This window comes from Aricia agestis, chromosome 7, assembly GCF_905147365.1.
Source record: "Aricia agestis chromosome 7, ilAriAges1.1, whole genome shotgun sequence".
NCBI classification, from domain to species: domain Eukaryota; kingdom Metazoa; phylum Arthropoda; class Insecta; order Lepidoptera; family Lycaenidae; genus Aricia; species Aricia agestis.
The window spans coordinates 1,702,659-1,726,712 of NC_056412.1; the positions used below are offsets into that span (position 1 = coordinate 1,702,659).

Genomic DNA, 24,054 nt, shown 5'->3' on the forward strand with positions numbered 1-24,054 from the left:
AAATTTTGTATACTGATAGTCTAAAGCCTGAGAAAGGACATAGGCTACTTTTTTACTGGAAAAAAGGGTTGTAAGGGTCGTAAATTTGTTCAAAAAATTCATAATAGATGGCGCCGTGCGTCTTCTACATCGCGCTGACGCTTGCTCAAAAGTCTTTCTATAAGAGGTGGTATCATCTTACATTTAAGTCTCGATTTTTTTCGATTGTTATATCTATTCTACGGTATTAAATAACTCAGTACTTTATCTGTGCAGGCAGTGACGTAACCTTAAGACCAAATTTCACCAACGACTGTTAAAGTTAATGCTCGAATTAGTATCACGTTAGCTGTTTCGTTTTTCATATGAATGAAAGAGAAGACAGGATATTTTAACAAGCTGTTAACACTAACAGACGTTGGTGAAATTGGGGCTAAACCTATCAATGATAAATAGTTTATGGGTAAAGTTGTGTAATTGGGGGGCTAAATAAGCTTTAAAATTTGGCATAATATATAAAGTTTAACATACAAAAATGAAGTACTTATTGTTTGCACACTGCACAGCTGTATTGATTTAAGGGGTACCAGGGTTTTTTTATAAAAGCTTTTGACACCAATTTTGTTGACATCGCGCGCTATAAACTGAAGTCCACGCGGACGAAGTCGCGGGCAACAGCTAGTGTATTTATATAAATAAGTGTCGCTAGCTTCGTGTCGCTAGCTGCGGAGGGTATTTCGTAGAAATACATACAAACCAGTAGTGTCGCGACGACACGTCGTGTGCAGTTGTCGCGTGTCGCTCGGTTCCAACTTGTACCTTTACCCGGATGCACATTGCACCGACATAGAGAATAGACACCGCCAGTGGCAGTCAGCCGGCCGGGACCGCATGCTTTATTACCGTAGCAGTAAGGTTCAGAAGTGGCACACGCGTATCACGTACCCGGTAACACAGTGCCCTCGATACCGACGAACTATATCTGTACCACGGTGTAGATAACACTTTCACTACGGACCTCGTTAGATCACACTCATCTGGACGTAAATTACGATTTACGATCTATCGCCGTCGTTATAACAGATTATTATTATTTATGCAGTGCCATCTAATCAGGTTGGTCTCGGATTCGGCCCTGCAATATAATTGTAAACGAACTCAAACGTTTCTAAATCCGGTATTCCGGTCAGGAGTTTTCACTACTCTGTATCGTCTTCGTCTTGCCATGGCTGCGGTAAATCGCTAATCGAAATGCAAATGACAGATACCAGCATACCAGACCAGCATACTCAGAGACAATTTTGGCGCTCGTACGTGCACACTTAGTTCCGGTTTTTCAGGTTTTTTGACAGGACCTTATCAGTATACTAATGTCATAGATGCGAAAGTGTGTCTGTCTGTCTGTTACCTCTTCACGGCCAAACCGCTAAACCGATTTTGCTGAAATTTGGTATGGAGATACTTTGAGTCCCGGGAAAGGACTTGGGAGACTTTTTATCCCGGAAAACGAATTTTGGCGCAACGGATTTGCGGGCGTCATCTAGTTAATGTATTATGTTAGGCAATCAAAAGCGCTGAGTAAGTATTTACGCAAAGGTCGGAACAGAGGCCGCTACTAGCATCTACTAACACCAGCACCAGTAAATATTCCGACCAAAACCCCACATGTTGTACAGGTCATATTGACAGAAATGTTGTCAAACGTCGCACAAAACTTATCTTTACTATCTATGATGGTGCTGCTTCTAGCTTGAACACATTGCATATTAGCCGAACGACATAATCCGTGCAGCTTTTGGTGTAAAATTATTATTATAAATAGCCTACAAGTATCATTTCTACACACATAATAAACATTGTATCACGTTAGAGCTACTCTCGTGTGAGCGGTTCTAGTACGTGCGGTAAACGGCCAAACGGGAACATATTAATTGTCTGTTACGGTTCCCACAGATACCTACCTTATATTTTGTTTTAGGCCTGAGGTACTTGTCTTTTCAGTTCATGGAAGAGTATGATAGGTATAAATAGCGAGCATGAATCAAGGTTAACTATGTTTAAATGAATTCCTAATGGGTATGGGATGTCTATTGTATTTTTATCTTTAGGGTTTCGTACCCAAAGGGTTAAAACGGGACCCTATTACTTCGTTGTCTGTCCGTCTGTCTATCTCCAGGCTGTATCTCCAGAACCGCTACAGCTAGACTCCTGAAATTTTCACAGATTGTGTATAATATCTGTTGCCGCTACAACAACAAATACTAAAAACAAAATAAAATTTATATATTTAGGGGGGCTCCCACACAACAAACCTGATTTTTTTGCCTGTTTTGCTTGTTAACAATAATGGCAACAGGTAGGCACTTTAAATTTCCAAAAACCCTTTAATCTGTACTTTAATAATTAATAATAATATTTTAAATAGAAAATAAAAATTTAAGGGGGGCTTCTATGCAAACAACACAATTGCCTATTTTTGCTCTATTTAAACGGTACGGAACCTTTCGTGCGCGAGGCCAACTCGCACTTGGCCGATTTTTTATAAGTTACAGTTTAGTAGTTAGTCATAGTTCTTTCACCCGTAGGCCGTACGTCTATAAAACTATTATCATCTAACGATCGCGATATTATAAAATGATAACAATTAACAAGAGACCCATAAAATATAATCGCTTAGCCTTTTTATTGAATGTGTGCCTACGAAAAAAGTAGAGATTAAAGATGGAAAAACATGTTTCATGTTATGTCTAGGTGGTATGACCGACATTTGTTTTCCGAAATCTTTATAATATGACGTGCTATTTTGAATATAAATTCAAAATACGAATTCAGAACGCGCGATAACTCTGGCCACATACGCCAGTCTGTGTTTTATCTGTCGTTTTCCGTATTGTGTAAGAAGTGATAAGTCATAATATTTAACCTAGACTAGCGGTTAAAATTAATCTTGTCTTGTTGTAAATACTTATATAAAATTAATGACAAATGGTGGGTTTCCAAAAGCGCCTGTTTAGTCATGCTCATGCACCAGCCACCAAGGTTTGGCTAGTAACATCAAAGAAATTGATTCATATTATGCAGATGCATATTGCATACATTATTTGGTCGGGCTATGTCGAGACTCGAGTCCTTATCAAGCCGCTGTACACCAAACGGGCCAACGTGTAGAGGCCTACTTGGCCATAATATTATGTTGGGAGCGACATTCTATAATTTACACGTTGGTCTGATGCGCTGGCTCATGTGCTTAGCCCAATGTGTACAGTGGGTTTAAGTCGAGAATCTTTCGAGTCTCGAATCTCGATAGGATTTGACATAACGAGACCAAAATATGACATAGGGCCAGGCCACAACACTGCGTTGTGGCGTCGCATGACTATTTCCAAGGAAATAGTGACTGTCGCAGTGTCGCACATCGCATCGCATTTCTGTGCGATGTTGTTTTTGCGATGCGACGCCGCAACGCAGTGTTTTGGCCTGGCCCATAGGCCCATGAACCAACTTGCAGCAAGTTTAAATCCGGTAAGCCGATTAGTCTGGATTCTGGAAATCTGCGCATCCTCCGAATTTTATGGAGTCGTTAAACACTAATATGCAACATGACGCAGATTCACGCAACGACCCTGCTGTGAGCAATCAAACTGGGTTGAGTTAGCTCTACGTCAAATGTAAAAATTTCGAGAATTCATCCTACTAGTTCACTCTGTGTATTGTGGTAAGACAGTCATTGTGATTTGTGCATTGCGCGGACCGGACGCGACGGACAGGCGACAACTGACGTCACAAATTCACAATTTACATGAGATTACCCCAGCTTCCTTCGATAAACTCTTGACCTTGATGTTAAAATATTATTTAAAATCGAACCACATTTTATGACATTGGCGTTATATTATGATTTTAAATTGTACCAAATCCAATCAAGGTGTTGAATATAATATATCATTTTACAGTAGGCAACATCATTTCAAATCCACGGTCATGGTCAGCAACTCAGCAGCACGTGCATGTGACGCGCAGTAGAGAAAAGAGATAAAAGTTGACGTAATCACAATTCATAGTATCAATAAAAGGTTATTATTGCATATTGATGGTCAAACACGATAGCTATTACAAATCTTAACATCATCGTAGTATCTCTTTTAAATATATTTTATATATAATATTCAGGCAAGTGCAAGTCCATAATAATTAATATTATAAATACCAAAGTCTGTATGTCTGTTAAACCTCGTCACGCCCAAACGCTGAACCGATTTTGCTGAAATTTGAAATTAAATGTAGTTACTAGGAGAAAAAAATGTACGGTTGCCGCGCGATAAATTAATTTTGGAGTTGCGGGCGTCAACTAGTAAATGATATTTTATGATGAGTTATTTGTGTACTGTGTGAGGTAACTCGATGACGATATTTTTTTACATAAATTACGCCGAGAAATAGCGTCCTGCATCTCTTGCCGAAGCCCCGGGAACAACGCGACTAATATGATTTATGAATTGAAGACGTGAGTGCCGAGTGGAAGAATCGAACAAGTAACATTTCGTAACATAAGGACAATAACTCATTTTTCCCGAATTATTTTAATAAAACTTGTAACTCATCTTCTTCATAACCTAGCTAATATATCTGGCTACACTGGATATATATGGATTATATATCCATAGTTTTTCTATTTCCAATATTTTTTCCGGCCGGGAAGTTTTTTCACGTTACTTACCTTATTCTTCCACTCACGTCTTGAATTATGATACTACTAACTACTCAGTAGGTACTAGGTTACCCCGAGGTAACCCTCGAATCTTACGACTTTTATCAGCTGAAAAGCCTTCCAATTGGCTTCGCCATAAACTCTAAAAAAAAATTGATCGTTTGACCTGACATTGTTTGAAAAAAGAACACTCACCATGGCGTGACAAGTGCGTGTTAATAATTTAGAGAACGATTTCGATGTGTCTAGTTAATGTAACGCAACTTTAACAACGCGGACAGGCGACCTTGACCATTGACCTATATATACAATATCGACGTGATTTCCTCTTCTTCCGACTTCACTTATGACCTTTTGTTTGTATATTTTTCAGGAAATTGGTTATAGGTGTTACATTTTCACATTACAGGGGTATCACAGAAAGAACCTAGCCATAGAAAAAGTAATTACTATCTCTTATTGAATACAGCGCTGGTTAAATAGTGGCAAAACAATCAGTAGATACCTACTACAAACGAACTTTTGATTGTATCGAAACCACAGCCTACATGTAACATAATAAATATTGTATGTTTACTCGCCTAATTGCTTTTCGTACTCTACATTATTAAAAGATAAGATAAGCAAGCTATTACATTATTTGCACAAACACGAATAAACGTTGAGCAATTACTCACTATCGGTGACAAATATTATGCAATTTAACATTTCAAAACCAAACATTATCACAGCGCCACTGTTGGTCACCAGTTTCCGCTAAGTATGATTTTAATTACTAGTCACTAGTGACTAGAGTTTGTAGCACCTCCATCGTGGGTATCGCAGACGCAATAGATTTTCAATTGTTATGCGGCAGCCGGCTGCCGAGCTTGAGAATTGATGGGTTAATTGGTTAAGGCCGTTGGCCCATGGCAGACGGAAGCTATAGATTACGAACAATCCATAAAGAGGCATATTAATTGTCGATGACAGTCCATGTTCGACACTGATTGTGCAAGCTATAGACAACTTCGCAATCATGGTTATTCATCATTAAATTCATACCCCAACCTGTGGTGGATTTTTCATCATACCTCTGCAGGCTTAGCATGGCCAACACAGAAAAGTTTATTCTTACATTATTAAGGTAAAGTAGACAAAGTGATGGATTAACAAAGGAAATCCGTTTGTTCGCAAAACCTGTCAGCGTTTCTATTATTTTGCATTTTTACTGTGGCCATGCTAAGCTTGTTGTTGAATAGATATCCACACTAATATTATAAATGCGAAAGTGTGTCTGTCTGTCTGTTACCTCTTCGAGCCCAAGCCACTGAACCGATTTTTCTGAAATTTGGCATGGAGGTACTTTGAGCCCCGGGAAAGGACATACTGATACTTTTTATCCTGGAAAAATGTACGGTTCCCGCGCGATGAACGAATTTTGGCGCAACGGTGTTGCGGGCGTCTGGAATGGCCTCAGGAACCGGTTACCGGCGATAAACGAGAGAACCAAGAGCTAGAATCAAATAAAATAAACTGAAAGAGTCTAAATGAGCGGTTCTCAAACTTTTTTGTGGTGGAACCCTTTTAAGAAGTGACATTTTAGACGCAATCAAAAATTAACGTCCTGTCTTTGTTCTCTTTTGTTCTCTATGCTGAGTGTTTGATGAAATTAACAAAAAAAATTTATGATCGCCCTTGCAAGGCCTTTGCGGAGCTCCAGACTTCCACAGAACACACTTTGAGAATAGCTGCTCTAAGTAATTTATTGCGTTTTCGCTCAAAGCTTTAACCTCAATAAGATATTATATCTATTTAGTATTTACTCGTTCTCGATATATCACTCGGTTTTACCCTCACGCCTTGAAAGGTTACATACATGATCGAGTTTTGTTATTTTTGGACTGATCCAGTATTGATCACTTGCTTGTAGAGACTAGAGGCCCATACAATATCGACACGAAATTGTTTTAGTATGCATTTAAAATTCTATTACTACAATAATCGAGGTTAACTTTAGTACTTACATCTGAGATACTTCGCAAGCTTTAAAATATTTTTATGAGATAATGGGATGGCTATACCATATAGGATGGCTCGACCGGATAAAAATTAAAAAGAAAGTACAGTAGTAAACGCATATTCCGTCTTAAGAATGAGTTTAGGGGACTAGAACTTATTATATTATATAGAACTATTAACGAAACAGCACATTATATAATATAGGATTCAGGAGTAACTATGTTGACTGTTGTGGTGTCGAATCGACCAGAATCCACCGGCAAAACGTTACGGCAACTATCAGCTGTCCATCTGACCATTTTTTCATCATAACCCAATGACCTCACCACATCCCGAACGCTGGGCAAAGGATCACCAGTTCACCACAGACTACCTGATGATAGTCTGTGGTGATAATTTGCCCAGCGGTCGGGATGGTGGACAGGTACCTGATGATGGACGGCGCCGCCGTGGCCGACGTCGAAAAAGATGGCGCGATAAACTTGACAGTTGACACATACAAGCCAGGTTCGCCGACGGTGCGCTGGTGTTAGAGCGAGATGTATGGAAAAACTTGGGGAGGCCTTTGCCCAGCGGTGGGACATCATAGGAGATCATCTTAAAAAATACGTGCGGCATTCGGGAACTGCCGCGGTATCGCTATTGCATATCATTTTTATCTACTTATATGCAACGAGCTGTTGCCCGCGGCTTTGCTCGCGTTAAGAAGTATTATTTTATACAAACTTTTATCCCCTATTTGAACCCCTTGGGGTTGGAATTTATCAAAATCCTTTCTTAGCGGATGCCTACGCGATAACATCTACCTGCATGCCAAATTTCAGCCCGATCCGTCCAGTGGTTTGGGCTGTGCGTTGATAGATCACTATGTCAATCAGTCAGTCACCTTTGAGTTTTATATATATATATATATATATATATATATATGAATTGTATACGTCTAGTCGCAAGCACACAAACACCGTGCAGAAGTCTGGCAACGCCTCACCGACCGGCACAGCGGTGCGGCGTTTTGCCGGTCGAAGTGGGAGGTGTTAGGTTTTTCGTTACGGAATTTCTTGATTCGGTCGCCGCGCTCAAAGCTTGCGATAAAAGCTATGGCCTATGAACTGACTTTCCTAATGAAGCCTTCCTATATGGCGCGGGCGTGACGACTAAAAATATTTGATTACATTCCCATCGATCATTCGTGGCCATTCGTGGCCCTTCTCTTGAAACTTTAAGCATCAATTTGCTGCGGTATTTGCTTTGCTTCCGTGACTACGAAGTTCGACTTCTGTGTACGAAACTAATCAGATTTTTATAACGTTTTATTATTTACTAGCTGTTGCCTGCGACTTCGTCCGCGTTAGTATAGTAGATCACGTCCCAAGTATTATTTATTGTACAAAAATATTCAATGTACAGTATTGACTTTCCTATGATTTTTTATTATATATAAGATAAGATGTTCCGCGCGGCTTCGCTTGCGTAATTTACGAATTACACGCGACCGTACATTTTTAACGCAAAAAAATAGCCTATGTCCCTTAGCGTGGTCTATTCTTCATGTTTGCCAAATAACATAAAAATTGCTCCAGTAGTTCTTAAAAATCTTAAGATAATAAACAATTTCATATAATTTCCCCCGTTTTTTCCACATTTTCCACTATTTCTTCGCTCCTATTAATCTTAGCGTGATAAAATATAGCCCATAGCCTTCCTCGATCAATGGCTAACACTGAAAGAATTTTACAAATCGGACCAGTAGTTCCTGAGATTAGCGCGTTCAAATAAGCCCTTTCAAATAATTTCCCCCCGTTTTTTCCATACTTTCCTCTATTTCTTCGCTCTTATTAGTCTTAGCGTGATAAAATATAGCCTATAGCCTTCCACGATAAATGGGCTATCTAACACTGAAAGAATTTTTCAAATTGGACCAGTAGTTCCTGAGATTAGCGCGTTCAAACAAACAAACAAACTAACAAACTCTGCAGAATTATAATATTAGTATAGATTATCATATACAGAGACCACTTCATTGTCTTTTCGACACGTGTAAAGGTTCTGGAATGATCGTCGCGTGAAAAATGAAAATCGCCGACATATTTACGGTACATTTTGTGCCTAGCTCTAAACGCCGCACAGATAGAAGTTTAATGATTACTTAATGCGGCACAGATAGACCTAATGATCACTTGGTTCGTTGGTGCTTTAAATATGAAAATTTTAATTAAAATAAGGAAAAAGCAGTTAGATTCTCAACCTGGAAGTAATTTCCCCTATTAAATTAGTTTTCCTCACAGGTCTAACATTAAAAAGGTTGGGAAACTCTGACTCTCGCAATATGACTGAGAACAAACTTACTTTATTGTTAAACTCAATTACCAAATAGCAGTAATCAAGTGGCACAACGCTAATGCTAACGCTAGCACTACAAAATGTATGGATTTGACATTAGTATTCGCTAGTGAAGCGATGACTTATGTCAAATCGCATTCATTTTGTAGCGCTAGCGTTAGCGTTAGTGCTCTGCCACTTGTCTACAGGCCCAGCTCAATTACCAAATAGCAGTGTGATGCCAAAGTGGATTAATCTTTCAGGTAATTACATAGGATTTGGTGACACAGTCAACACTATCAAGTGCTTCACTTTATAGTGTGGTCTCTATAATCTGGCCTAATCCTCTCATCCAAGGCCAAAGACACTCTGAATCTAATTACAAAAATCACCTTGAGCTTGATAAGGTTATATTTTTGTTACTTTTATTATTTTTATAAAATTGATAATATGAGTCTTAAATGTTTTATACTTTCTAACATTTAAGAAATAATGAAAATTGTGTGACATACTTTATGGACTGTCCCTAATAGTGTTATTAATACATAATATTTATATAGGTACTCAAAAAAAGGCAAACCTGTCATGGTTTGCCTTTTTTTGAGTAAACATTATTATAAATATTATAATATTATGTTGTGTTTGTGAGGTTTGTGGTAGTTTATTTATTTAAATATCTTCTAAATTAATTTATTTAATTTGTTCCCATTATAATAATTCTATGAGATGCTAGTCTTTTGAACAACATTTCAAGTGAGTTTTAAAAAGTGAATTGATAATAAAGGGGTTAAGTTATTAATCAGCTTATATGTAAACATTAAATCACACATTTTAGACATTAAAACTAATAATGTGAATAGTAATAAACACTCACTTGCTATATATTCGGCAGTAGGAGTTGTTGATTCTCTTATCGGACTGGTGTCTCCGGCGATCCTCGAACAAGTCCTTAATGGCGGTCACTCCGAGCACAAACAACACGGGCAGCATGGCCACCTCCTTTCCGAATGCATTAATGGCAGGAACCCAGTTCAACAGCACTATGAATATGAAGTACACATTTGCTATCCTGTGAAACTGCTCAAACAGGTTCTTTGGAATAAATGATAGCAGTGTATACTTGGTAGTTCTAATTTTATTGTTGCACCTCTGGCCGTTCGGATGCTCCTTGGGAGGAGTCTTATCCGGCACTAAGTGGTTGGGGACAACAGTTAAATGTCTGTTATCGACGGTGGGCTGCTGCCGTCTCATCAGCCAGAAAACGGCGCGACGCCACGGAGCCACCACCGACGCTCGCCGGAGCGTGTAAATGGAGTCGGAGCGCGAGGCCTGCCGCGAGTGGTGGCCGCGGACCGAGGCCAGGCGGGGCTGGGCGCTGGCGGGCGCGGGCTCGCGATGCCCCGGCGGCAGGATAAAGTCCGTGCGGCTTCCGGTGCGGCTGTGGCCCGGCCCGGACGAGGGGCGCGGCCCGTCGCCGATCTGGCCGTGGGAGAGCGCCCGCTGGTGGCCCCGCATAGCCGACTTGAGTGGCGGCCTGGCGCTCGCGGGGTTCCCTCCCAGCATAGGCGTACCTCCATGGCTGATGGATCTCGAGTGTCCCTTCGCCTTCGGGAAGAGGTACGTCTGCTCTGGGACCCCCGGCAAGCTCGGTACCGTCGAAGGATTCTCTCCAGTCTCTTCTGTTGACATTTTTGTTCATACGAGAATGGAGCTTACCACCTTTCCCTCTCATTTAAAACTTATTGTGTAGGTTTCGTCAAATTATACTAGTACTCGAATACGAAGGATTCCTAGGAAAAACTTCTCAAAACACTGAGCATATGGTTTCAAATCATCTGTTCACTAACTTACACATCACTATTAAACTTAATTTGGTGAACTCACAAAACACGTCAAACGCTTTATAAACCTAATAGTTTCACACATATTTCTCGTTTCATGGTTTCGAATCGAACGCGAGTAAATTATTATAATTGAGAATGCTTGCCACGAATTAAACGGTTGTCGACAAGACAGAAACTCAAAACAAGCAAACTTTACCGACCGACTGACGTGAACACTGAAATGATGATTGATGACAAAAATGACATTGACTTGCTAGGTGACAGTGACACTTAAACGTTCTAATGTTGGCAATAGGGCATAGAGTTCGTTAATCTTTTTTATCATGGGAGATAACTGATAAAGTGCGACAAGGCTTTAAATGAACGTGGGCGGGATTAATTTAAATTTTAAAACCTTGTCGAGCTGTAGTGTAGTTGATACTCGATAGAGCTATAGTCTGTCAAGAAGGAGTAAACGCAGTAAATACTAAATTTTCTAAACGTAATCACGTTAAAAAGGTGGTTTTTTCTCTTTGTATTTCCACAGAGAACGCTTTAAATACTTAAGAGCCCCCGAAACGGTTTGATTCAAACCTTAGGTGTTTGATGCAACCGTTTGATGTCGGTTTGAATGGTTTGTCAAACGACACTGCGCAGTTTCATTCAATACGCGCTGTCGAGTACACGTCTTATGAGTTGTGATGCAGAAGATGCTCTAGAATCTAGATTCTAGAACGTGGATCGCGATTTTCTTATCTTATGTTTATAACGTTAATGTCCTGCATCAGAAGAGAAAAAAAAAGAAAAGACTTTGGTCCAAATTAATGGTATGGCCTATTGACTAACATAATGTCGTTTGACCCACAAACATCTACAGGAAGTGCTAGAAACTACAGCTTCTATTTTTTTTCTTCATAATCCAGCACTAAACTAAGCAGGTTTGATCAAACGCGTCGGAACACGATCAAACGGCGCGTCAAACACAACGAAAATATGAAATTTCATCAAACAAGCTTCAAACACATAAATGTTTGACAAACCGTTTGATCGTCTTCGGGGCCCTTTGCACTTTAAAGTTTAAATACTATCACCTTGCAATTTTTATGACTGAACACAGCCTTATTTTCATAAACAAAAATGATCGTTAATTTCTTGATGTTGGTAATAAAAAAAAAACTTGGGCATAGTCGACGTCATCGTCGGGCGACATATTTGATTTCCGACATTTTGACATTTTGTCCCGGTCATCATTGGATTTTTGGCTACTTTTATTATTGAATATTGATCTCTAATCACCATGGATGAAGAATACGATGTAATTGTTTTAGGAACCGGACTCAAAGAGTGCATTCTGAGCGGTATGCTCTCTGTGTCAGGGAAGAAAGTCCTGCACATTGATCGTAACAAGTATTACGGCGGTGAATCTGCGTCAATTACCCCGTTAGAGGAACTGTTCGCGAAGTTCAACGCACCAGCACCTGATGAAACGTACGGTCGCGGCCGCGACTGGAATGTGGACCTCATCCCCAAGTTTCTTATGGCCAACGGCCTGCTCGTCAAACTGCTCATCCATACGGGCGTCACCAGGTACTTGGAGTTCAAGTCTATCGAAGGCAGCTATGTTTACAAGGGAGGTAAAATTTCAAAAGTTCCCGTAGACCAAAAGGAGGCTCTGGCATCCGATCTGATGGGTATGTTCGAGAAGAGACGTTTTCGCAATTTCCTTATATACGTTCAGGATTTCCAGGAGGACGACGTCAAGACCTGGAAAGATTTCGACCCGAGCACTGCCAACACGCAATCGCTTTACCAAAAGTTTGGCCTAGAGAAGAGCACCCAAGATTTTACTGGCCACGCATTGGCTCTTTACTTGGATGATAATTACCTGCAGCAACCCGCTATACAAACCATACGGCGTATCAAGCTGTACTCGGATTCCCTAGCTCGTTACGGAAAATCGCCATACTTGTATCCCATGTATGGTTTAGGTGAGCTACCCCAAGGGTTTGCTCGTCTTTCTGCTATATACGGTGGGACCTACATGTTGGACAAGCCCGTCGACGAGATTGTTCTCGGTGAGGGTGGTAAAGTTGTAGGAGTTCGTTCTGGGAATGAGATCGCCAAGTGCAAGCAAGTGTACTGTGACCCCAGCTACGTACCCGACAGGGTAAGGAAGAAGGGGCAAGTTATTCGTTGCATTTGCTTGTTGGATCATCCCATTAGTAACACTAAAGATGCTCTTTCTACTCAGATTATAATCCCCCAGAAGCAGGTAGGCCGCAACTCGGACATTTATGTATCTTTGGTATCTTACACACACCAAGTGGCAGCCAAGGGTTGGTTCGTTGCGATGGTGTCCACGACAGTGGAAACTAATGACCCCGAGAATGAGATAAAGCCCGGCTTGGACCTGTTGGAACCTATCAGACAGAAGTTTGTGTCTGTTTCTGATTACTACGAGCCTATTGATGATGGAAGCCAAAGCCAAATATTCGTTTCCGAGTCGTATGACGCTACCACGCATTTTGAAACAACCTGCTTAGATGTCCTCAAGATCTACAAGTGGGGTACCGGGGAGGACTTTGACTTTTCCAAGGTTAAGGTGGAGCTCGGTGAGGAAGAATAAACTTGTTAAAAATATTCCATATCGCTTGTTACTGCAATGATTTGGTTTACTGGCTGGATTATTCTTATTATTTAAGAGTATTTGGTAAATTTTTATATACCGAGCTTTTATGTAACAATATAGAAAATTAAGAAAATACTCTTAAAAGGTTTAAATTTTTTAATATTATTTTAAATTATATGCAAAGGAATTATATTGTTAGAAAATTGGTTTTCTACATGCTTATATTATATCTTTACATATAAGGGGACTGCACAATGAATGTGGTAGTTTGTGCATAGAAGCATTCCAATGTGGATCATGATTTCATTCTGTATAACCATATCATATTACGTAAAGTCAACTGCATGGATGCTCATTCTACATGTAAATGTTGTGGAGATCAAAATAAAATTATCTTCTAACATTTGTGTATTCTTTCAAAAAATCCAGTTCTATGTCAGTAAGTATAATATTATATATGTAATTATAACATTTCTGTTGATTCATTTTTAAATTAAATGTCCTTAGTTGGGTGCAATAAAAACAAATTCAAATAAATTATTTTTTATTCCAACAGTATTAAATTACTCAACAACACATTTTATACAATATAAACTATCATCTCTACATCCTACATAGATATTGTCATTCCACACTATAGATGACGAAAATACTTTATGGGGAAAACGGTACTCTGAAACTATGTGCCCTTTGGTGGAACTTATAATATACAGAACTCCATTGTTCGAAATAGCTATAAAATATTTATCTCTATAGCCGCATGGTGTAGAATAGACAGGAGAAGTAAGTAGTGTCTTCCAACACAACACTGGTTGAGAGTTTTTAATAACTACACAGTAAACATTATTGTCATGACACCCAAATATCATTTTCCAACCTATTTTCAGTTTCTTGAAGTAAATTGACGAAAATATATGTCCTTTGGCTTCACTATACTCCCAAATCTGTAAATGAGATAGAATTATTATTAAAATTATAGGAAAACACAATTATTGTCAATATGACGAGGATGCAGCGACGATTTAAATAATGAAGTGTTAAACTTCATTACTAAGATCGTCGCTGCATCCTCGAGACTTTATAATTACTTAATATGGTGGACCTAAGTTTGAGTTAAGATTTGGTCGCGTTAAGTTAAACCCATCCAACCGGTCACAACTCACATTTTAACAATTAGCATTGAATTGACGTAATCTCCGACCAAATGACGCAGGTCTGTCAAACTGCCTAGGAATCAATTTCCTCGATGGTACATAAGCATTAATACGCAACCATAAAGGAGTGAGCACACTAAGACGTGCCGTGCCGAGCTCAGCGTGCCGGGGCTCATCGCAGAAATCCGCCTCCATACAATTTGTATGGAAGCGGAAATCCGCTGCGCCCCGACACAGTGTGCGATACGCGCATCCGCTTTCATACAAATTGTATGGAGGCGGATTTTTGCGATGAGCCCCGACACGGCCCGTCTCAATGTGCTCACTCCTTGAGGGTGCACTCTGGTGCACTTGTTATGTCTTATTTGTGAAGAATATTGGGCATACCTTTTTACCGCTTTTAACAGTACGGCACTGTAGCAGTCCATTCACTTCAGCAAACACAACATACTTTTCGTTTTGGTACAAAGCGGGAGTGGCGAAGACGGGACTCGCGAGCCGTATGCGCCAGCGAACACTTTTCGTCGCCGTATCGACGCAGGCGCAGACTCCCGAAAGTGTGCCAACGAGAACACAATTCTGTGCAAGCACCAAGTCAGCTGATACTGCCTGGTCGATTATGTGTATGGACTCCTTAACTTTTCCATTCTGTAAAATGAAAGTGATAGAATTTTAAAATATAATTTATTGTATTTTTGCTTTGATAAGGTTTAACAAAACCCTGGCACTAGTAAGGCCAGGACGGCAAGTGCAATATGTGGTGTTGGCAACTCGAGAACACCCGAGGAATTCTTTGTTGTTGCGAGTGTGCAGAATACTTGTGTTTGTGTTGTGTGTGAATTCTACTGCCTGTTGGCCCCTCGTTTTCCATCAATAAAAATAAAGTTGTTCCTACTTCCTAGTGTCAGTTTTCGTCAATAGTGCCCTAGCCCCTAATGCTAGATTACCTATCTCTTAAGATTTCAATAGGGGTATTGACTATTGTGTTAGCCAAGTCCTTGAAACTTATGGGACAATTACGTCGTCCTTCTTTTTTCGGTAGTAGAGAAAATATATTGTATATTATAATGTTAATTTGATAGCACAAGTTCGCGTTTGTAACATTATCGCGGCAGTCCGATTAATAAAATAGAGAGATAAAACCAGTGTTTTATCTCTCTATTTTATTAATCGTCACTGTACAGATTTATATTAACAAATTGTAAATGTTAGGTTCTTTATAGGGTTCCGTAGTTAACTAGTTAACAAGGAACCCCTATAGTTTCGGACTGACCGTCCGTCTGTCTGTTTTTATAAGTAAGCAATAAACAAGAAAACTCTTACGATGTTAAAAACCATATTAAATTAGATAGTGACATCTAAATTATAAAATACTAGATGACGCCCCCAACTGTGTTGCGTCAAAATTCGTTTATCGTGCAGGATCACACATTTTTCCGGGATAAAAATATCCTATGTCCTTTCCCGGAACTCAAAGTGTCTCCAGCCCTAATTTTAGCAAAATAGGTTTAAAATTAGACCCCTTTAAACCCCTATGGTTTTGACAGACAGATAGACACAATATTACATAATATATTATTAGTACTAGACGTTCCGCGCGGCTTCGCCCGCATAAATTAGATTTCACAGACCAATTACTCCACAAAAAATGGCCTATGATCCTTCACGTGGTCTACTTCTTATATGTGCCAAATAACAGAAAAATTGCTCTAGTACCTAGTTCGTGAGATAAGCCCCTTATTATTTATTCAAATATTTTCCGTTTTTTTCCACGTTTTCCTCTATTTCTTCGCTCCTATTCGTCTTAGCGTGATAAAATATAGCCTATAGCCTTCCTCGATAAATGAAAATCTTACACTGAAAAATTAGCGCAAGCAAATAAAACAAACTCTTCCGCTTTATAATATTAGTATAGATCACAGACATAGATCAAGATAGATACCGCATATTGTGTATGTACTTCGCGTGCCATATCCCAAACGACGAGCAATGCTCGTCTTTCTAAAGTCTGTTCTTTAGTCTGCTATCGGAATCGAACGTCAATCGGAATTTTTAAAATGCCTTAATGCCTAATTGTGCCATATTGAGCTGTAGAAAGAAATTCGAATAGAAAAATTGGCCAGTGGCCTAGATAATGGAGACGTTTCTTACTATCGGTACGTCACAGTAGGTAGGAAAAAAGTGACACGATCGTTTTCATACAAATTGAGGGACATGGTCATGCGGTATCTATCTCGATCTATGTCTGTGGTATTGATTTATTATATCAATTTAAAATATCAAATACTCACAATAACATCAATGACTCTTATATTTCCATCATATGACGCAACATACAACTCCTCATTGAGAACAACTCCTTTACTTTTAATCATGCATCCAATATTGATCTTCCACAGTAGTTCACAATCTTGTAGTCGGAAACATACTATCGTGCCATTGTATGTGCCAACAATTCCACAGGGTTGTGACAGTATATTGACACACACAATCGCCGCCTCCACCCTGGAATCGACTGTCACAATGCCCTGAATTTGACCAGAATCAGCATCAGCACTAACAATCTTCCCTGAGTGACTGCCCACAGTTGCATATGTCTTACTGAAATGTTAAAATATTTATCCCTTTAAAACGACATCATAACAAAAGTATTTTTACTCTAATACGAATTACATCAATAACATATTATTACATATTAATATTGCCTTATGAAAGGCTGGCAACTAAGTATATTATCTAGTACTTTCATCCATAAAAATTAAAAATAATCAAACGAATTTTTGCCATTTCTTTGCAATACAATATTTTTACAACTAAAAATTATAAATTTTTTATTCTTTATAAACACCTAGCTTATTAAGGATCTGATTTGCCCCCCCCTGGCCGAGAATCGGCGTAATTTGCCCCCCCCCCCCCTGGCCCAGAACCTGGGTAATTTGCCCCCCCCTGGCCCAGAATCTGCATAATTTGCCGCCCCCTGGCCCAGAACCTGGGTACGCCCATGATCCTGTTTCTAACAACAAGCAACAAATGACGTAGAAACTTACAACTCATGTTCAAACAGAGTGGGTGAAGCATCCACACATTTCCCCGTGTTGTGGGACCACACAATTTGATAATGAATATTTACAGTACTGATATGACTTTGAGCTGCAGTAACAGTTGTCTTGGATAAAGACAATTTCCTTTTTCTTGATTTCTTTTTGGGTACATCCATTTCTTTTCGCATGATGTCTATGATTTCTTCAATACAATACTTGGGATTAAGTAAAAACGGCAAGATCTGTTTTCCGAAGTTTATGTGATGCTGAGACAGTTTATTACACATTAAAACTGCAAGAATAGATGAACCACCAATTGAAAAGAAATCTTTTCTACATATTTCACTGAATGTAAATGATTTATTTAATATTAATTTCATCTCCTCTATAAGTAAGGTTTTTACATCTGTTTTTTGTAGCAACAACTCCGAATTATGTATCATTTGACTTAAAATTGATTTGGATGTTTTTCCATGAGGGCTCATGGGAAGATTTTCGAGTCTTACAATTTTATCTGGCCATTGTGTGTCACTAACTTTAATCTTCAAAAAATCTTTTAATTCTTGCGTCTTAGCAGTTAGTGAGGTGTAATATAAAACCAAAAGCCTGGGCTTCGGGAGCCAGATGCAAGAGCAGCTATTTATATGTGGGTGTTGCATGACTGTGGCTTCTATATTTTGCAAACTGACCTTATTGCCAAATCTCTTTATAACATCATCTCTTCTGCCCCGGTAGTAGACTGTTCCATTTCTGATTTCTCCAATGTCACCCGTGTCTAGTGCCTCTGAATCACCTGCTACTTTTTCTGTATTACTGAGGATGACACATTTTCTTGTTTTACTCACTGAAAGTATAAGTAAATTCATTGGCAAACATGTTTTATGATATATAATTTATAACACATAAAAATATTTTTATTATAATTACCTAGAATAATGTTGCCAATGTTTTCTGTATCCTTCTTTACAAATAATTCAGTTTCAGAAAGACAATTTCCTAATGGAACCTCATTGTCATCTGTGATTTTGTTCAGATCCAGTTCAGCAACACACGCCCAACACGACATCTCAGTAACACCATACAAGGTGTATATTCTTGTTTCATTTGCCACATCCTTCAACTCCTTAAGTCGTCTGCTTCCACTCAGAGGCTCTCCACCGAGTGCTAACACCTTAAGGGTAGATTCAGCACCTAAAATCTTGCCCCTTATATTGGCATCAGAATATTGAAAGAACTTGGAGGGAGTAGTTTGCCAAAATGTTACAGAGTTTTCCTTGTTATTTGAAAACAGAACATCAGCTTTTTCTGGAGCTATCAGCAGTGTTGCCCCATTGGTACATGCCAGAAGTATTTCTACCATCGATGGGTCGAAAGTGAGAGGGGTAGAAAAGTATATAACATCATTTGATGTGATATTAAATATATTAGTTAAATCATCAACATTTGGTTGCAGGCATCTTATAGGTACTTGAATGTACTTAGCATCACCTGTACTGCCTGATGTCTTGGCTATGAATGAGTGTTCTTGAATAAAGTTGGAGAATTGACTATCAGATTGGAGCTTGTATATGCTTATTTCATGATTGAAAACTGTAATATTTTTATCAGGAATCTTTATGCATAAATCTGTTTTGCTTTGGTTCAAGTTTCTGACATGTATTATAATACTTAGTTTGGTGTCTCTGATAGCAATTTGGATATCCTGTGATGGGTCAATAAACATAAATGTTATACTACATTTGTGGCACCTGTAAATAACATTAACAACATGTTAGCCAAAATTATATTATCAAGCCCTCTTTAGAAGACTAGAGCTCAAATATTAGGAGTGTAGATATCATATTATTAATAATTAGCCTTTTAAATACCATTAGGTCTACAAAAAAATCATAGAAAAGTGAACTTACGCGGCTATTAGACTTGGTACTAATGGGTTTCTGTCGGTTAGCAATCCTATTATGCCTTTATCACAGGTTACTTGTTGAATGTTTTGGACTATGTATTCGCAAACACCATAAAGCTCAGAGTAAGCGTAGCTCGTGTAATTGCCATCTTCGTAAACCTTTATTGCAGTCTCAGAAGGATATTTAGCACAAGTTCTTACAAAAACATCGTAGTATCCGTACTTTGGTTTCATAGTACAAATCGATAAAATTTTTAGACATCAATAAAACCTGCTGAGGCTCACCACCACAGATTACTCACCACATTGTTATATCTTTTTACATTACACCAGGGATGTTGCGAATATTCGCATCCGCATCCGCAAATGCGGAGCATCCGCGCAAATTTGGACATCTGCATCCGCATCCGCATTAAATCAATGCGGATTTTCATGCGGATGCGGATGTCATACAAGTTGCGACAAGAAAGAAAAGGGGTGGGTTTGATTTGCGAACCTCTACGTAAGTCGTAACCGCCTTGACTTGACGGCAATTTTACTATTTATTAAATACTAGACGTTCCGCTTGTCTGTGAAATATCTAATTTGTCTGTGAAATATCTAACTTACGCGGGTAAAGCCGACTTTACCCGCGTAAGTTAGATATTTCACAGACAAGTTATTCCACAAAAAACAGCCTATGATCCTTCACGTGGTCTACTTCTTATCTGTGCCAAATAACAGAAAAAATGCTGCAGTACTTCGTGAGATAAGCCCTTTCAAATAATTTCCCCCGTTTTTTTCCACAATTTCCTCTATTCCTTCGCTCCTATTAGTCATAGCGTGATAAAATATAGCCTATATCCTTTCTCGATAAATGGGCTTTCTAACACTGAAATAATTTTTCAAATCGGATCAGTACTTCCTGTGATTAGCGCGTAAAAATAAGCTCTTTCAAGTAATTTCCACCCGTTTCTTCCTCATTTTCCTATATTTCTTCGCTCCTATTAGTCTTAGCGTGATAAAATATAGCCTATAGCTTTCCTTGATAAATGGGCTATCTAACACTGTTTTTTTAAATCGGACCAGTAGTTCCTGAGATTAGCACGTTCAAACAAACAAACAAACAAACTCTTCCGCTTTACAATAATTAGTATAGATAATGCTCCTTTTTTAACTTCGAGTATTAATTTAAAAAATCTTGAAGTTAAAAATAGGGGAATTAATTTCATTTACAAATAATTATTTCTGTACTTATCACAAAAGTGTGATAAAACAAATTAATATCACATACAGTGTGTAACAAAAATAAGTGATAATACTTTAGGGTGTGTATGTGTTCCTTATAGAAAGTTCACTGTGAAAGTAGCAGCGCTGAAAGACCTTTTTTTTCACTTTTGTATGGGCAAGGGCCCGAGCGTCACGAGTTTCCCCATACAAAAGTGAAAAAAAAATTGGTGTTTCAGCGCTGCTACTTTCACAGTGAACTCTCTACAAGGAACATGTACACTTAATATATATAAATTCTTCATTTATCTTAATATGTAAGCATAAAAATCTTCTGTACGCGTTTTTGTAATTGAACTCTTCCTAAATTCAGATGATTTTTTTTTGTGTTTTATTTAATAGGTTTGGGAATGTTTTAGATTCATAATGCGGTTTAAAAAAACCGTGGATAATTAGGAAAATAAAGAACTCCTTACCACCGTATAGAATTATCGGTCATTACGCTATTGACAATTCAAACTTCATAGATATGAGTAATGATCTTATGACGGGACGTCGTCCGTCGGGCCCGCTAGTATAGTATATTTATATTTTATATAGGATCCGAAACATCCGCATCCGCATCCGCGGATGTGAGCCCCTTAAAATCCGCATCCGCATTCACATCCGCGGATGTGAAAAAATCGGCATACGCAACATCCCTGCATTACACCACATTACACGTAACAACAATCACGTAGATGTATATAACTAAACTTTTAACGTGATAATTAAAATCTTCTTCTTCTTCTGTTTTTTGTTTTGCAAACGACGGTCCAAAAATCATGACATTGACATGAGTGAACTGTCAAATGAGAAATGATTTTTTTTCTTTTAAATGATATTACAGTTAAATAAATCTTTGCCAGAATCTAATAAAAAGCGGGATTTTGAAAGAAAATTGTCCTTAAAATTTTCAACATTGTTTTCAAAATCGTGAAGTCAGACAATCTAGCACTCAGGCAACGTTTTGCCTGAGTGCTAGATTGTCCAATTGACCATTGACCAAATTTTTTACTAGAGAGGTTTTTACAATGATATTCTATGTTACGTTAATTAAGTGATGCATGCGTAACCAGCGTAAGGCGACCAATTACCTAAATGACTATTGTGTATAATGATAAGTGGGATCAAAAATAATTTTGTATATAAATAAATTCTTTATTGCATTAAATATTACAAACAATAACTTATTACTAAAGGACTCCACACTAGGTCAGACCTGTCTCGTGGAGTCCAGGAGTGATCTTACAATAATAATAATTTATCTGATTACATACTTACAATATTTTTAGTAGGTACCATTAAAATTAATAATATAATTACAGAAAATCAATAACTATAAGATTTAATTATAAGTATTTTAGTTATTTTAACAGTATATATTATTAACAGTATCAAACCTATGTGCGTGCCAATATTCGTTTATCGCGCGGGCACCGTACATTTTCTGGATAAAAAGTATCCTATGCCCTTTCTCGGGACTCATAAAAGTATGTCCATACCTTAGCCAAATCGGTTCAGCTGTGGTTGAGGCGTGTAGAAGTAACAGACAGACAGAAAGACAGTCCGATTGACACACTTTTACATTTATAATATCAGCATGGATTTAGTGTTTACCAATTTCTAAAAACCAGAAAAGCGTAGTATAGCTGCAGTAGACTGTAGTGCTAGTCTAATTGAAGTTGCAATAAAATGTTGTCTCGCGTAATAAGATGTCACTCGTAAAGTGTCGTAAGTCGTAAATAATCGGCCAAGTGCGAGTTGGACTCGCGCACGAAGGGTTCCGTACAAGGGCGTCGCCAGGGGGGAGCAAGGAGGGGCAGCTGCCCCCCCCCCTAGAGATTAAAAAAAAGTTGCCAAATATAATGCAAACAACGACCACTATAATATTAAAATCTGGTAATTAAAAAAAAATACGCTGTACGATGCAGTACACTTATACAAATTCAATCTCCTTTTTATTCTATTTTTCTAATAAATATTATTATAACTTACTTACTAGTTTTTTATTGCATAGTCAAGAGCTCGTGCTTGTGTAGCTTTACCACGAAGCTAAAACAAAGCTTTACATATCTCTCTCTCTCGATTTTGTACTGTCACAGAATATATTATATGTATATACTTAGTAGGTACTAAGAAACTGTTGTTATTACGATCGCTGTAGATCATAGATGTAAGGCTCGTCGTAGTACAAGTGAAAAGCATCATGTGCTGTCGACTTTACCTACAATTCATATCTACTTTTCTCATTTATAGAGAATGAGAAAAAAATGAATTGTAGTAGGTAAAGTCAACTTGCCCCCCCCTGCGCCATCGGCTGGCGACGCCCTTGGTTCCGTACCATTATCTGTAGAGCAAAAATAGTAAAAAAATGTGTTTTTTGTATGGGATAAATTATTTATTTTATTTTAATTTTAATATTAATTATTAAAGTATAATTAATATAACTGAGTATTTTGTGTACATTTCAAGTGTCTACCAGCGGGGCTAAAATGGTCACTTTGAAGAATCATGATATGAATCATAATATTATGAATCATTTTTCTAAAATCGCAAAATGCAACTGTGCTTGCAATTTATTTCTGTATTTTTGTACTGATTTGACATTTTTCAGTTTGACAGTTTTGACAATTCATTTGCTGAATGGATTGAGAGGAATTGCTAAATGTGACCATTTTAGCCCCGCTGTTATCATCATTGACACCCAGCAAAAAATGTTTGGAAAATCACATTTAATGTATGAGAGTCTCTTTAGATATTTAATTTATTTTGTTTTTAGTATTTGATGTTGTAGCGGTAACAGAAATACATAATCTGTGAAAATTTAACCTTTCTAGCTATTACCGTTCTTGGGTTACAGCCTGGAGACAGACGGACAGACGGACAGACATCGAAGTCTCAATAATAGGGTCCCGTTTTTACCCTTTGGGTACGGAACCCTAAAAAGATTTGGCTCTTACACAATATTAACTCATTTTCACCCAAATGTCATTTGCGACAATTGACATTGCCGGTATCGATTATCCATAATAATTTAATCCATACTCATATTATAAATGCGAAAGTCTGTCTGTCTGTCTGTTACCTCTTCACGCCTAAGCCGCTGAACCGAATATGCTGTTAGTGTTAGTATGGAGATACTTTGAGTTCTGGGAAAGGACATAGGATACTTTTTATCCCGAGAAAATGTACGGTTCCCGCGCAATAAACAGATTTTCGCGCAACGGAGTTGCGGGCGCGGTATTCATC

The 24,054-nt window shown here is 38.4% G+C and overlaps 3 protein-coding genes across 5 annotated transcripts in view; 1 reads left to right on the forward strand and 2 right to left on the reverse strand.

The window, feature by feature from the left end:
* LOC121728803 (phospholipid-transporting ATPase VA) overlaps positions 1–11,058 on the reverse strand; it is a 104,514-nt gene extending 93,456 nt beyond the window's left edge. Inside the window, exon 1 of the mRNA XM_042117097.1 lies at positions 9,882–11,058. Coding sequence (XP_041973031.1) covers positions 9,882–10,696 — 815 coding nt within the window. The 5' untranslated portion in view covers positions 10,697–11,058. The remainder of the gene's footprint in view (positions 1–9,881) is intronic.
* A 958-nt stretch (positions 11,059–12,016) lies between these two features.
* LOC121728818 (rab GDP dissociation inhibitor alpha) lies at positions 12,017–13,864 on the forward strand. Its single transcript, XM_042117119.1, has one exon. The coding sequence runs from the start codon at positions 12,128–12,130 to the stop codon at positions 13,454–13,456; it is 1,329 nt and encodes a 442-aa protein (XP_041973053.1). The 5' UTR covers positions 12,017–12,127; the 3' UTR covers positions 13,457–13,864.
* A 122-nt stretch (positions 13,865–13,986) lies between these two features.
* On the reverse strand, positions 13,987–19,901 carry LOC121728840 (beta-alanine-activating enzyme). Of its 3 annotated transcripts, XM_042117144.1 has the most exons (6): positions 19,562–19,901; positions 18,582–19,402; positions 17,661–18,498; positions 16,905–17,214; positions 15,001–15,261; positions 13,987–14,403 (listed from the first exon to the last, which is right to left on the reverse strand). In XM_042117144.1, the coding sequence occupies exons 1-6, from the start codon at positions 19,789–19,791 to the stop codon at positions 14,023–14,025; spliced, it is 2,841 nt and encodes a 946-aa protein (XP_041973078.1). In that variant the 5' UTR covers positions 19,792–19,901; the 3' UTR covers positions 13,987–14,022. The 3 variants fall into 3 exon arrangements, with proteins under 3 accessions (XP_041973078.1, XP_041973081.1, XP_041973079.1); XM_042117147.1 differs by lacking the exons at positions 13,987–14,403; positions 15,001–15,261 and having other exon boundaries at positions 17,089–17,214; positions 18,344–18,498; positions 19,562–19,900; XM_042117145.1 differs by lacking the exons at positions 13,987–14,403; positions 15,001–15,261; positions 16,905–17,214 and having other exon boundaries at positions 17,906–17,946; positions 18,344–18,498; positions 19,562–19,900.
* Positions 19,902–24,054: the final 4,153 nt, after the last annotated feature.

Excerpts from the sequence above, each read along its gene's own strand:
- LOC121728818 (XM_042117119.1), top strand. The coding sequence starts at position 12,128 with ATGGATGAAGAATACGATGTAATTGTTTTAGGAACCGGACTCAAAGAG.
- LOC121728840 (XM_042117144.1), bottom strand. The coding sequence starts at position 19,791 with ATGAAACCAAAGTACGGATACTACGATGTTTTTGTAAGAACTTGTGCT. Across the intron at positions 15,262-16,904 it reads TAAGAGTCATTGATGTTATT|AATGGAAAAGTTAAGGAGTC; the intron begins GTGAGTATTTGA and ends TTCATTTTACAG. Across the intron at positions 14,404-15,000 it reads CTGTTAAAAGCGGTAAAAAG|ATTTGGGAGTATAGTGAAGC; the intron begins GTATGCCCAATA and ends TCTCATTTACAG.